The sequence below is a fragment of the Microcaecilia unicolor genome, chromosome 4, assembly GCF_901765095.1.
Source record: "Microcaecilia unicolor chromosome 4, aMicUni1.1, whole genome shotgun sequence".
In the NCBI taxonomy this organism is placed as follows: Eukaryota; Metazoa; Chordata; class Amphibia; order Gymnophiona; family Siphonopidae; genus Microcaecilia; species Microcaecilia unicolor.
Genome location: NC_044034.1, coordinates 101,938,527 through 101,952,119, shown reverse-complemented (window position 1 = coordinate 101,952,119; position 13,593 = coordinate 101,938,527). Strand labels below are relative to the sequence as shown.

Here is a 13,593-nt window from a genome sequence, read left to right as displayed (position 1 = left end):
TCCAAGCGTCCACCACCCTCTCCGTGAGGGGTGTGCGGAGACCCATGTGACCGGGGGGGGGGGGGGGTGCCGTGGAGACCCATGTGACCGGTGGGGGTGCCACAAACTGAAAAGGTTTGGGAACCCCAGATTTACATGCCATGTAAAAAATACCAATGAGAATGAAAAGTCACAGACACAAAATATTTCAATCATTAAACAATCTAATTTTGTCAGGTGTCAAAATGACCCTGTGGTAGTTCTAGTGTAAAGTAGTGTAGTATGCCATAATCCCTTGGATTGTATATATGGTGACTAAAGTTGTGCATGCAAATTTGACCATGTGGCCAAACTGCTTGCACAACTTAATTGTTTAACAAGTCAATTGGCACTGATAATTGGCCAACAAGCAATTATCAGCATTAACTTGCAATTTACATATGCAACTTTCTAAGCATATTCTGTAAAGTGGTACAAGTAAAATTCTAATGCGCAGATCTCAAAAGGGGGCATAACCACAAGTGGATTGTGGGATTTTTGGGAAATTACACACACTATTATAGAATATGCCCGATCCATGCCTGTTACACCAGGTTTTAGTTGGAGTAAATGGTCATGACTAAATTTAGTTGTGGGACCAAGTGCTACATGTATTCTATACACTGTACCTAATGTTAGGCACAGTTTATATAATAGCGCTAAGCATGTTTTTCTGTGCTGATTATTGCAGCACCATATATAGAATTTGATTCAAAGTGCATATATTTATTGCTCTAATTATCTATTGCCTATATTTGGCTTATTGTTGCTGTACACCGCCTTGGGTGAATTTCTTCAAAAAGCTGATAAACAAATCATAATAATAACAATAGTACTTTAACAAGCAACAGGGCAACAAGAATACATATGACATCATAATCAAGTTTTTTATATTTCTTTTTCATTCTTTTTCAGTACAGATGGACAAGAAAATGGTTTTATTAACAGGCAAAAATCATATAACAAAAAATTAAAGTGCAATTCTCAGCAGTGTTATTGTAGTTAACATTCAGAATGGTAATGTTAGAAGTCCTCTGTGCCTGAAGTACAGACGATTAATTAGGGCTTAAAGATAATCAGCATTAAGGGCCTGATTCAATAAGACCTATCTTTAATATTGTGTCTATAGGAAACAAAGTGATGATCCAGGCCTTCAGTAGCCTTCATTCATTTTTAAATGAGGCTACAGTAAGAAGCCTCATTTAAAAATGAGTGTTGCGGATAACCACATTGCTGACTTGCACATGCCAATGACATTATGTTCTCAAAGGTTTCTCTTTCAGTCCCCTCCATTTTGTACTGCCAGTTTATTTCACTTTCATATTCACCTCCACTCTTTTCTTTTTATTGACCTGTTGCTGGTCTTCCTCAACTAGAACAGGCCCATTGACTCTGCATCTTTTCCATAACTGTCCTACACTGGCAAGGTATTGTTATTTTTCCTCTATTATTCTCATTAATAGTACTTTTCAGTTGCGAAAATAAAATTCAGAATATCTTAGAAAAATGAATTATTAAATGTAGAGTGATCATATTAAAGGTTAGCTAAATTTCTCAAAGCTAAAAGTTTTCTAGTGTTCCCCTGGAAGAATACTAATTCTCTTGTGCATTTATATAAATTAAATGGATTTTCAAATGTCAAGCATGCTGGAAACACCATAAAATATAAAAGACAAGGGCTGAGATGGTGGCAACCTGAAAGACATGTTTTCCTTCAATCTAAGTCCTGATGACTGCAGCTTTTCCAGAATTCTATGCTAGTGTGGTGCCCAGGGTTTCAGGCATTAATGAAAGGTTGAAATGAATGACATGAAAAAGGGTGTTGGGGAAGTCAACATTTGTAAAAAAAAAAACCTCTTCAGTTCTAAACATATGGTGCAAAACATTGAGATCAAATCAGATCAAACCGCCACACAAACTGGAAGACCAGTTAATAAAATCTGGCTACTATAAAATTTACATATTTCTTTTTAATCAAATCACAGCAAAATGCTACTTCCCATCAATAAATTTAAGCTGTTGCCTCAAATTCTCTGACAAATGTTTTATTTTGGAAAACACTTTCCGCTAGAATATACATCTTCTATAATGGGACTCTCCTGAGGAAAATATTTCTTCTTTTCTTCTCCCCAAAATTGAGAACATTTCAATCGATTGATTGAGGTTGCTAATTAGTCTGACGTATCAGAAAAGAGTACAGCAACTGCATCATTACTGTAGATGAAATCAGAAACAAAACCAAGGTAAAAGAAAAATTCTTTTACAGCTTGTACCGGAATTCCTCTATGAAAGTTGACAACTGATTTTACTGTTCACATTTGCACCACAGCAAATTAAGCTTAATTGTGACAATTGATTATTCTATCTCCCATTCACATTCTGTACAATAGGTAGTTGCTTGCGCCACTAGTTCATGAAAGTCACTTCTTAAGCACTAGACAACAAGGTGGACGTGAAGATCTGCTGTAAAATCTGGGGGATCTGTTTGGTATCCATGGCGACAAAAGATCGGCCTGCTGGCAGCGTCCTCTGAAGCCTGGGGTTCAAAACAAGAGAAAGAGAAAGGGAGAGAGACAGACAGAAATTACCATTTCAAATGAGGTCACTCAAAGGGGACTTTACAGCCCCTTGAGAAAGGAAATTTTTACTTTTTCAGTCCCTAGTGGATGTGTATGTCATTCACTCTGCTGTCACTAGCGGTGAAAGCCTTGGGAAAAACAGCAGTGGCAGGAAGCACTGAAAGCAGTTATGTGACAGAAGCCTTTGCTAGAACACAGCTGGTCTGTTTCTATAGTATCCCATTCACTCTTTCAGCTATTCATTTATGACTGCCGCTTGTTCAGCTGTGTGAAAATCTCTATTTAGGTTAGGCCACTAATGACAAAATGAGCCTTTACTACAGATGAAATGAATCACAGTTTGAAGGTGCACAGAAGCTGGCAGAAACTTTTTCATAAATGTGAAAACAGAATCCATCTCTATGTACCTGGTCTCAAGAGTTACCCAAAGCTATATTACAGGTATAGTAGCTGTTTATGGGTTTATAACTTACCTTTGTTTTCAAAATTTGGAAAGATATTGCAATGATGTGTATATATCAAGCAGGACAAAAATGAGAAGGTGTGTGCAGTACAGTGTAGCTTTCCAACTTTTATTACCCCAGTCTTCAGAATTCTTCATTGTCTTTCTGTCACTTACAAACTACAAAGTCCAACTTAAACCTACCCCTGGCTATTTACACTTCACGTCTACTTATAGCTCAGGCTGGTTTGTTTTTTTTTACATATGTACATAAGCACTGCCACGCTGGGAAAAGACCAAAGGTCCATCAAGCCCAGCACTCTGTCTCTGACAGCGGCCAATCCAGGCCCCAAGCTACCGTATTCTTACTATCCCATATCACAGATTGATCAGATCATTTGTACACTCTGTCTTCAATAAGAACAAAAGGCCATATATGCATGTAAGAACATCTAATCTGGACCATCAATTTGGGTGAGAATAAAAAAATGTAGTGGTAAGCAATGGATGATTAAAGGAAATGTATCTTCTCCCCACCTATCTCAAAATTATTCTTTGCTGTATGCATGTAGTTTGATCACTTTAAATAGTTTTTGTCAGAGCGCTGATATGGGGGGTTTGCACCAAAAGACCTATGTGAAGAGACTGGAAGACCTGAATATGTATAGCCTAGAGGAAAGAAGGAACAAGGGAGATATGATACAGACATTTAAATACTTGAAAGCAGGGGCGTAGCCACACCTCGGTGGGAGGGGGGTCCAGAGCTCAAGGTGGGGTGGAGGGCGGACAATTTAGCCTGCCTTCCCCAACCGCAGCCAACCCTCCCCCGCCACTTTCGATCCCCCGCAATCGCTGACCCTCCCCCGCCACTTTTGACTCCCCCCCCCCGGCCGCAAGGTACCTTTGCTGGCATAGTCCCCAACCCCCGCCAGCTGAAGAAGTCTTCAGCACCGGTCTCCAGAGCATTTGGTGATCTGTGCTGTGAGTCCTGATGTCCTGCATTTTCCTTTAAGTGAAACTGAGCATGTGGAGGAGGGTCGGCGGGGGAGGGGGGGGGTGTGAAAGTAGAGGGGGCCAGGACTAAATTTGTGGGGCCCATGCCCCCACCTAGCTACGCCCCTGCTTGAAAGGTATTAATAGAGAAACAAATCTTTTCCAGAGAAGGGGAAATGGTAAAAATAGAGGACATGAATTGAGGTTGTGGGATGGTAGACTTAGGAATAATGTCAGGAAATTCTTTTTCATGAAGAGGGTGGTTGATGCCTGGAATGCCCTCTTGAGGGAGGTGGTAGAGACAAAAACAGTGACGGAATTCATAAAGGCGTGGGATGAACACAGAATCTTTAATTAGAAAATGGATGGTATTAAAAAAAAATCAAAATTTAAATGGCTGCATATGTGTGGATGTATCAAGTGACACTTAGATGGTGACTCTGGCTGTAAGAACTAAGGTCGGTGCTGGGCAGCCTTGTACGGTCAGTGTCCAATATATGGCAATCTGGTTTAGGATGGGTTGGACAGGGCTTTAACAGCAACTTCAGTCGCTGGAACATGAGGACAATGACTAACAGACTTTTATGGTTTGTGTCCTGCAAATGACAAGATGAATTTGGAAAGGCTGGAGTGGGCTTCAACCACAACTCCAGTAGTTGGAACGTAAGGACAGTGCCGGTGGAACTTCTGCAGTCTATGTCCCAGAAACACCAAGGAAAAACCATGGTCAAGTATTTTATATCACATTCATTTTGCGTAGGCCTTCGCCCATTAATCTGTATCAATGTCAGTGTAGTCAAAACTGAAAAGACCTCAGATATAGTATGTGCTCATACTATAACCCATTTAAAAATTTCTGTTATAAATGGTATGTCTTAATTGGTAGGATTAAATTGGATACTCATCCAGCATCACCGTATTTAAAAGAATTCTTAAAAATTAGTAATTTGGTATTATTAATACTAGGTTAGACTGTAGAAAGCGCCACACAAAATCATAGTCACATTGCTGTCCTCCGAATAAGCATTGAAAGGCTTATTTCCCAAACCCTCTAAGTCCAATGCAACTAATATGGACTTAGCGAGTTTTGGAAATAAACCCTTCAATTGTAAAGACATGCCCCTGTTACGTGTAAAACAATTGTTAGTTTGAATTGCCCTTCCAATAATCTACTTACCTTTCTGCTTGGTCTCCTAAAGATCCAATGAATATAGCAAAAGCATTAACTTGAGGATTGACAGTCAAAGCCTGCGCAAACCTAGATGGCTGGATTCCATATCTTTCAAGGTTGGCATCACTAAGAACTATGACAAAGTATTCATCAGCTTCCTCTTTGGCAATGTCACGGATGGCATGTTCAGTTCCCTCTAATGTGTGGTCTCCACTCATACAGAACTGAGAATGGGCATGCATTGTCTGGAGACACAAATTCAAAGCAGACAACAAATTATTCTAAATAAAAAGGTACTTTCAGATGACTTCTCTAAACTTGCTGAACAACTAGAAAGAAACATATCTAATCTAATGTTTTAGTAGCGATTACATGTGCTGTATAAGGGATCTGTTGCTAGAAACAATTGGGTTAAATGATAGAGATAACAGAGATGGGAGTCTCATACAAGCTGATACACCATTGCTAAGCTTTGTTTACATGTTGTCTAAGGAAGATGCACTGAACAATACACAAGAAAGCTGTCTTTTCAGCAGACATTCTTTTTGAAGTATATCAGTGGGAAATGCATATTAGATACTGTAATATGAATTTCCCCCTCACTTCCATTGATATTCATCTCCTGGCAGTGAGCAAATTTAAAGGCACTGACATCTGAAGGCTGAATTAGATCTGGATATTCAATGCCAGACCTAATCCAGGTATCAGCACTCAATAACTAGGTTATAGCTGGCCACAAGAACTTATCCAGTTACCAGTGATGTTCAGACCAGCACCTGCATAACAGGCCGGACAAAATTAGGATAGTTGGTGGACTGAAATATCTGCATTAACCAGGCAAATTCTAGTGCTGCCCCGGCACTAGGATAGTGCTGCAACAGTCTCACTGGATTTTCAGTGGCACTACCGATTAACTGTTGCTAAAAATGCAGGAACAGGCACCTCATCACGATTTAACCAGGCAGCAGCCTCTCCTGTTTCATTAAATCATTCTGAATATCTATAAGGGTAAGACTAAGGGCTGTCCACCTGTATATAATATGTAAACCACCCAAGTGGTTTACATATTATATACAGGTACCTTCTCTGTCTCTAGTGTGCTCACAATCTAAGTTTTGTATCTGGGGCAATAGATGGTTAAGTGACTTGCCCCAGGTCACAAGGAGCTGCAGTGGAAACTAAACCTGGTTCCCCCGATTCTCAGCCCATTGTGCTAACCATTAGGCTAGTCCTCCACTCCATACCTACATTTGTAGACTAATAATACAGCATGCAATGTATATCTTTTCTTATTTACTCTTTGTTAGTATTGCCAGTTGAGTACAGATGACACAGCTGGTTTACAAAGAAATACAGTAGTGCAGCATAGTACTTAATGAAGGACGTCCCAATTCACATTTGGGATTGAATCTGTATTGGTTGAAAAAAAAAAACCCTCCTTCATCAGCCTACTCCTAATGAGCCTGTGCTATAATAGCCCTGTGGAAGATGGAGGATGATGATGGCATCAGAAGTAGCAGCATGGATGGGAGGGTAAGCTTCTGGGGGGGGGGGGGGGGGTGTCCCTTGCTTTCTATGGCGGATGTAGTACAGTTGCGGTCACAAAGTTTGATAAGCACTGGGAAAGGACATTTTGGCACATGGTGATGCTGCAGAAACATATGACTTCAAATATGACAAGTTGACTCAGAAGGGGGAGTACACCTACAATATTTGACCCAGTGGGTTTCTTGGGTGGAGTAATACAACTTACTCTGCTCAAAGGAAGAAGATCCTGGCCTTGACAGAGATTTGCAGTATTTTTTTGCTACACATATTAATTTCTTTTAATTTTATATTCATATCAAATCTTTTCAAGGTTTATATGTTTGAAGCAGAAGTACAGTAATTTCTTAAAAGCAGAAGTCATACTGACAAGCAAATAGAATACTGTCCACACAAAGAGCCCCTCCACCGAACTAGGTGGTCCTGGTAAGTCATCCAGACATTTTTAAGAAATCTCACTTTTAATGAATTATGTATGTGAGCAGGAATTTACCCACTTACTTTCTCTCTCTATAACCCACAGTAATGCCTCATGGTGATGTGAATCCCTGACACCATAAGGGTATGTAGCACAATTCAAACTGGATCCCACACATTTTAAATGTAAATGCAGAGAGATTCTTTGCACATCTTATCTGTTTTATGAGTTCATATTTGTATTTATGATTTATTTTATTATGCATTTGACACTATTATTCGATTATTTATCTATCTCATTCTTTTAATTTTAGTGTTAGTATGATTTGCTTTGTACAGTATGTGTGAAGTTTTATGTTTTTATGATTCGCTTATGTTTGTGATCTACTATTGATGGGGTATTATATTGTATTTTATAGCAAAGCTAAAGCCCCTGAATCAGCCTATGCAGGGCAAAACACGTGTCAAATGTTAAGAATTTTAAGATTTTATCTCTCTCTCATCGTGTCTGCCTCTATAATTTCCTTCCTTCGGGACCTAGCAGACTGCTTGCCTACCTGTTTTTTTGGGACTGCCCTGATTATGTCCTTAATAAGCTGATGTTAGAACACAAAAGCATCTCTCCAACTTCCAATTAATCCTACTCTAGTGACTTAGGTTAACTTATATAATTTTCAGCACTGCTACTCAGGTTGACCATTTTTTCAGAACAGGCTAGTCTAATTCTTTATTGCCCTAAGACAAATCATACAAATCACTGCATGCGATGGGATAAAACAAACTCCTTCTCTCTAAGGCTACCAGAGTGTCACTTCTGAATTGCCTTAAATCATGAGCTATGCTTAAGGGTGAACTTGGAATTCTTGTATGACACATAAAGCACAGAGAGAGTTGGCTATTAGGGCATGGTTCTAGCTTTAAAAATGTTTCAATGTTTATCCAACATTTATGTGTTATTTTTGTAAAAGTTAGACATGGGTTATGTTCATTTGTCAGACTTTTTCCTTCTCTGATTGGATAGGATTGGGAATAGTGACAGGCTTCACAACAGTTTGAAAGAGCATGGGGGTCATCTGCACTCAGGGCAACATTTAGTGCCAGCCAAAGAGCAGCAGAGGTACTAGCCTGCTCTTTTAGTCATGGGAACACATTGAAGTACTTCTCATTCCATAGAGAGGAGATACTAGGGAAAAGATGAAAATACCAGTCAGAATATATATTGGTTTTCTGAAGAGTTAGGTAACAGGAAGTTAGGTTAAGGTATTGAAGGTAAGGATAACATACCAACAAGGTACATTTATGCTTTTGAAATAAAACCTAGGTAGTTGCTAGGTAATGCTTTACCTTGGCTCAATAGACTTGACATATATTAGGATTTGAAACAACCAACAGTTATCATTTTCCATTTTAAACCATAGAAATTATATTAAAATGGGAGAACTAAGATGGCTACTTAAGGGGAGGATGCGGCAAGAGTAGCTCCTTGATTTTCCTCAGTATGGGGAAAAGCTTAAGGGGAGTCCCAGCAAGCTTCACCTTACCGTCAAACGACGTTACCGGAGCTCCTTGCTGTAAAGCCTATCTCACCACAGACCAGCTCTGCTGGAATGCTTGAAGCGACATTCCCTGGAGGGCTCGACACAGCCCTGAGCCTTAATTGCTTCACCTCCTCCTGCAATGGTGTCGTCGGATGGAGTGGCAGCTTGAGGCTTCACAGGTTGGTGTTCTGACTGTGGAGGGGAGTCCTCGGCCAAGAGAAAGCGCACCAATAAGTCCTTATGCAGAAGGACAGAAGGCTTCATTGCCCGGAACATCTTCAATGATGGAAACACCGTTACGACCCCAGGTTTGGGAGTCAGGACAGAAGCCTTTATAGAAGTTCCTCCTTTGGCTAAACCTGAAACTGTTATACTTGAATTGCTTTGGGATGCTATTGTGGCTTTGCATACCTCTATCTTTAATCTTACTGCAGGGATTTTGAAGAATCAAGAAATTTCTAAGGCAGCTTCTGGATAAACTTGAGAGACAGTCAACTGATTTGCAGAAGGTACAAACTGTTTTGGTGAAGGATTAAACGCTGATATCCAGAAAATAGAGATTTTAGAAAATTCACAATGATATTTAAATTTGCGTTTTTTGGATTTCCCAAAGCACCCCATTCTGACACCTGGGGAAGTCTTAAAGAAATATATGGAAGAAATTCTTCATATATCCAAAGAAGCAATACCTCCTTTCTCAAAAGTTTATTATATTGCATCTGCTGGAAAAAAATTGCCTCAGGACATAGGAGATACCTCTAGGGTTGGTGCTGATCTATCACAAGATAGTTTAGTTTTGATGGGTTTGCTGGAAATTGATTTAGTCAATTGAGCAACTCTTCTTGCTATTTTTATTTTTCCTCAAAGTCGAGATCATATTTTAAGACTATTTTTCAAGTTTAAGAATATGGAATTTATGTGAAAAAAATATGAGTTTTCCCAGATCTTATTAAGTCAACTAAAGACTAAAAAAAAATATGTTTGACTGCAAGACAGCGAGTTCAAACTTTGGGGGACACTTTTCAGCTTCTACCTCTATAAATGTGTGATAGTTATTTTTTATAAGAGATGATTTCTTTTACTCTGACCAGCTGCAGTTCTTATTAGAAACAAAACATGTGGGGATTTTGCATTAAGATCTGAGATATTTAGTTAAAGGAGTTACTTTTTGAGAATGATTGAATAAGGGATTTGTGTTTTTTGTCCTCTCTTAATATTATTCTTTTGATTTTTCATTTTTATTGTTGCCCTATGCTTCTAGGGACCTTTCTGTTTGGTTCTTCCTCATTAGTGGACTATGTAACATATTATTGCAGCTGTGATTTTGTCTTTTCCTTGTTTGAAAATTACTGAAGCATGCTTTTCTTTCAAGTTTATTGCTTGAATCTTATTTAATAAATAAAAAAAAAATTATATTAAAACAGTTAAACACATTTAAAGTTCTTTAATTTTGCACACCAAAAATAGTATATTTAATTGATTTCAAAGCTTTGTGCTTTTGTCTATAATGATCTTGCAGTCGTCTCTTTCTTTACATTTCTGTCCTGTGCTAATGGATACTTGTACTGAAAGCCCACACAATCCTTAGTTGTCTGGAGTTATTTATGTAAAGGATTTACCTTAAGAATCTCTAATCTTTGCTTATTGTTTTTGGGGATTTTGTGGCTCCTAATCAGCTCTAAGTTGTAGCCATCTCCGGAGTGTCCACAGATATCGTACTGCATGAGAAAGATTTAAAGAATGATTAGTAATTCATCTTACCCAATCTGTGAAACTGCCACAGGCAATTGCATCTAACTCAGAAGGGCAGATGTAATACAAGTAATAAAACACAATAATTTAATACATACGTTAGTCTTTTACAGAACTTTAAAGAATTACCTAGTTTCTAGTTATTACTTTTCTAACAAAAGAATAATTTTAGAATAGTATGTACACTGTATTATAATGTACAATGATTAACTTATATACCAGAATTCAACATATAAACTGTATTTATATTTGATAAATACTTGTTTGTGTGTTTCCCTAATTTTTTGGAATCAGCAAGATGAAGTGTTCCTGGTACCACATCACAAAAAAGTTGGCAAACCTAATTTTTCTATGATGCAATGAAGCTAAATTTTCTGTCCTAGAGCCACCTATTGACAAAGAGTACAGTCCTACCTTTAGTAAACAGGTAGGCAAACTTCAGCCCATGGTGGTCAGACCAGTCCCAGCCTGCAGCAACCAGAGCATGTCAGGCTGGAAGTGGTGTTGCTGCCAAACCTCCAAGGATCCCTTTCTCATCTGGATCTGGCTCTCAGCATGGCCCATAGGCTGCATAGTCTTCCTACCTCTTTAACACTATATGATGTGGGTAGCAGTGACTGTGGATCACTGCTACCTGTGCCAGCTCCAATCTCAAAATGGCTGCCATGCTCTCTAGTAGCAATCTCATGAGACTGCTGCTGGAAGTTGTGGCAGCCATTCTGACTGCGGAGATGGCATGGGCAGGAGTGACCAGGGAGCATTCCTGCCCCAACTACCCCCTAGACCACCAGGGTATGTATGCCCAAAAACAACTTCCACAACTACTATGTTACCCCACAAACTGCCTAATCCCTGGAAACAACCCCTTCCAAAATCATATATCCGGCAAAAATTGCTGCATCCCTGAAAAAATACCTCCTGCAACTTCTCCACCATCACCAAACTTCCCAAACAATACCCCTCTGCAAATGCCCCATCACTACACCAACTGCCATATCCTCAAAAAAAAAATAACACCTGCTACAAACCAATCACCAAATTCTACTCCCTCCAAAACTGTCCCAAAACATGACACATCCCAAAAAGTACATCTTGCAACTCTCCCACCCCACCACAATGTATCCTAACCCTGAAAATCCTTCATACCCCACCATCTCCAAACTGCCTCAACACCAAAAAATATCCCCATGCCATTACCCATTTCAAAAAACTCCCTTCAGTAACTGACCCACCACCATACAAACTGATCTCACACCCAAAAACCTAACTGCTCTGCTCCAAAAACAATCTCCCACCACCACAAAATACACCTATGCTACTACCCTACAAACTGACCTCACCTCAAAAAATTCCTCCTTGCAAGTTGCCCACCATTCTACAAACTGCTCATACCCACAAACTCTCACACCCTCAACAAATTGCTCCAACAGCCAAAATATAACCCCATCCAACCGACCCATCACCCTGCATCTACAAAAGCCAAGGAGCCACATACAACAAAGTTATTGTACAACTAAAAATACAAAATTGTGAGAACAGCCCTTTATGTCATTTGTTCATGAACAAGTTCACTAGGATTATACTTACTTATTGAATTAAAGCCATCTCAGCCTCCAAGCTTCACAAATGTCACAGCAAAGAAATGGCAAGACTGAAGTCTAATCCACTAGTACCCAAATTCAAACATCTCCACCTAACCGCAAGTTATACAACTAATATTTAGTAATATTCAGTCCGCCAAAATACTACTCAGCTGTCTCCAGTGATGCTCGTTACACAGCCTCACATATTTTGCTACTTGCCGAAACCTAGACACACTACACTAGGCTTTAAACAAATACACAGAATAGAATATCTACTACAAATGAAAGCATATGGAGTGGATGCCTTCATTAGAACATCTATGGAGACATCTGTACATAACATCAAAACTGTAGTAATAGATATTCCTACAACAAGGACATACATCTTTAAAGCACTGGGGTGTCAAGTCCTTGATTCTACCCATTGAAATTGGTGTTGCTGGTTCCATAATGTATCAGGTAGGGCTGGTCCAAGGTATCTGATGCCCTAGGTGAACCTTCAGCCATGTGCCCCCCCCCCCAACTGGGCAGCTTGCAGCTCAAAGCCCTCCCCTCACACACACAATGTCCAGCATCTGTTTCCCTACTTCCCTCCCACCATGGTCTCCAGTATCTCTCTCATTCCTTCTTCTGAGGCAGCAACAAAGCAGTTAGTAACTACAGAAAATGTTTTGTGGCCAGCACAGGGTCTTAAGCATCTGTGCGTGCTCAAGCCCTGCTAGCTCCCGCCCCTACAAACTTGTGTTTTATATAACTACTAGCCGTTGAGCCCGTTAAAACGGGCTACTATTGCCTGGTCTTCCTTCTCTGCCTGTGTCCCGCCCTCGTGTGACGTACCGTCGGCGAGGGCGGGACACGGGCAGGGAAGGAAGGCTGACCGGAGCTCAGCTGATCTGCGTGCTGCAGCGATGTAAGTTGAATTAATAGCGAAAAGAGGGCCCGGGCCGGGTGGCGGCAGCAGCGGCGACTACGGGGGGGGGGGGGGGGGGGGGGGGAGTGGGTACCGGTGGTGGCGACCTCGGGGGGGAGCGCAGATTCCCTCTCTGTCCCGCCCCCGTCATCACGTATTGACGCAGGGGCGGGACAGAGAGGGAAGTCTGCACTGCGCATTTGCGAGTGAGTTCGGTCACTCGCCGTTTATATGTTTGATTGATTGCATCGCTGTCTTGGGGCAAGGGGGAGGTACAGGGAGGGAGGAAGGAAGGAGAGGGAACTTGGAGAGCAAGTGCCAATGCAATGCCACCCCTTAAATTGTGCCATCCTAGGTAGCTGCTTAGTGGACAGGCCAGCATGGAGATCAAGATAAGGCTGTCAGAAATCTAAGACTGGCCTAAAATATGCATGCTGGCTAAATTGGCAGTCATGCACACCTCTTTGTTCAGTTGTCCTCTTTGTGCGGTGCACTTTTCTTAACCTGGGATTGCTTTTATCAGATTGAATTAAGAGACCTCCCCCCCCCCATCAGTCATCAGAATAACATTGTTGTGCTGTTGGATGCAGCTGATGCTTTGTCTGGTCTCCTCTGGAGTCATCTTGATTTAACACCCATAATCCT

The 13,593-nt window shown here is 40.5% G+C and overlaps 1 protein-coding gene across 1 annotated transcript in view; it reads right to left on the bottom strand.

Annotated features, from left to right (window-relative positions):
* Positions 1-941: 941 nt before the first annotated feature.
* Positions 942-13,593, bottom strand: part of VWA8 (von Willebrand factor A domain containing 8) — a 483,817-nt gene continuing 471,165 nt past the window's right edge. The window contains exons 43-45 of the mRNA XM_030200545.1: positions 10,323-10,421; positions 5,210-5,448; positions 942-2,554 (exon numbers count right to left, since the gene is read on the bottom strand). Of these exons, the coding sequence (XP_030056405.1) occupies positions 2,446-2,554; positions 5,210-5,448; positions 10,323-10,421 (447 nt within the window). The 3' untranslated portion in view covers positions 942-2,445. The remainder of the gene's footprint in view (positions 2,555-5,209; positions 5,449-10,322; positions 10,422-13,593) is intronic.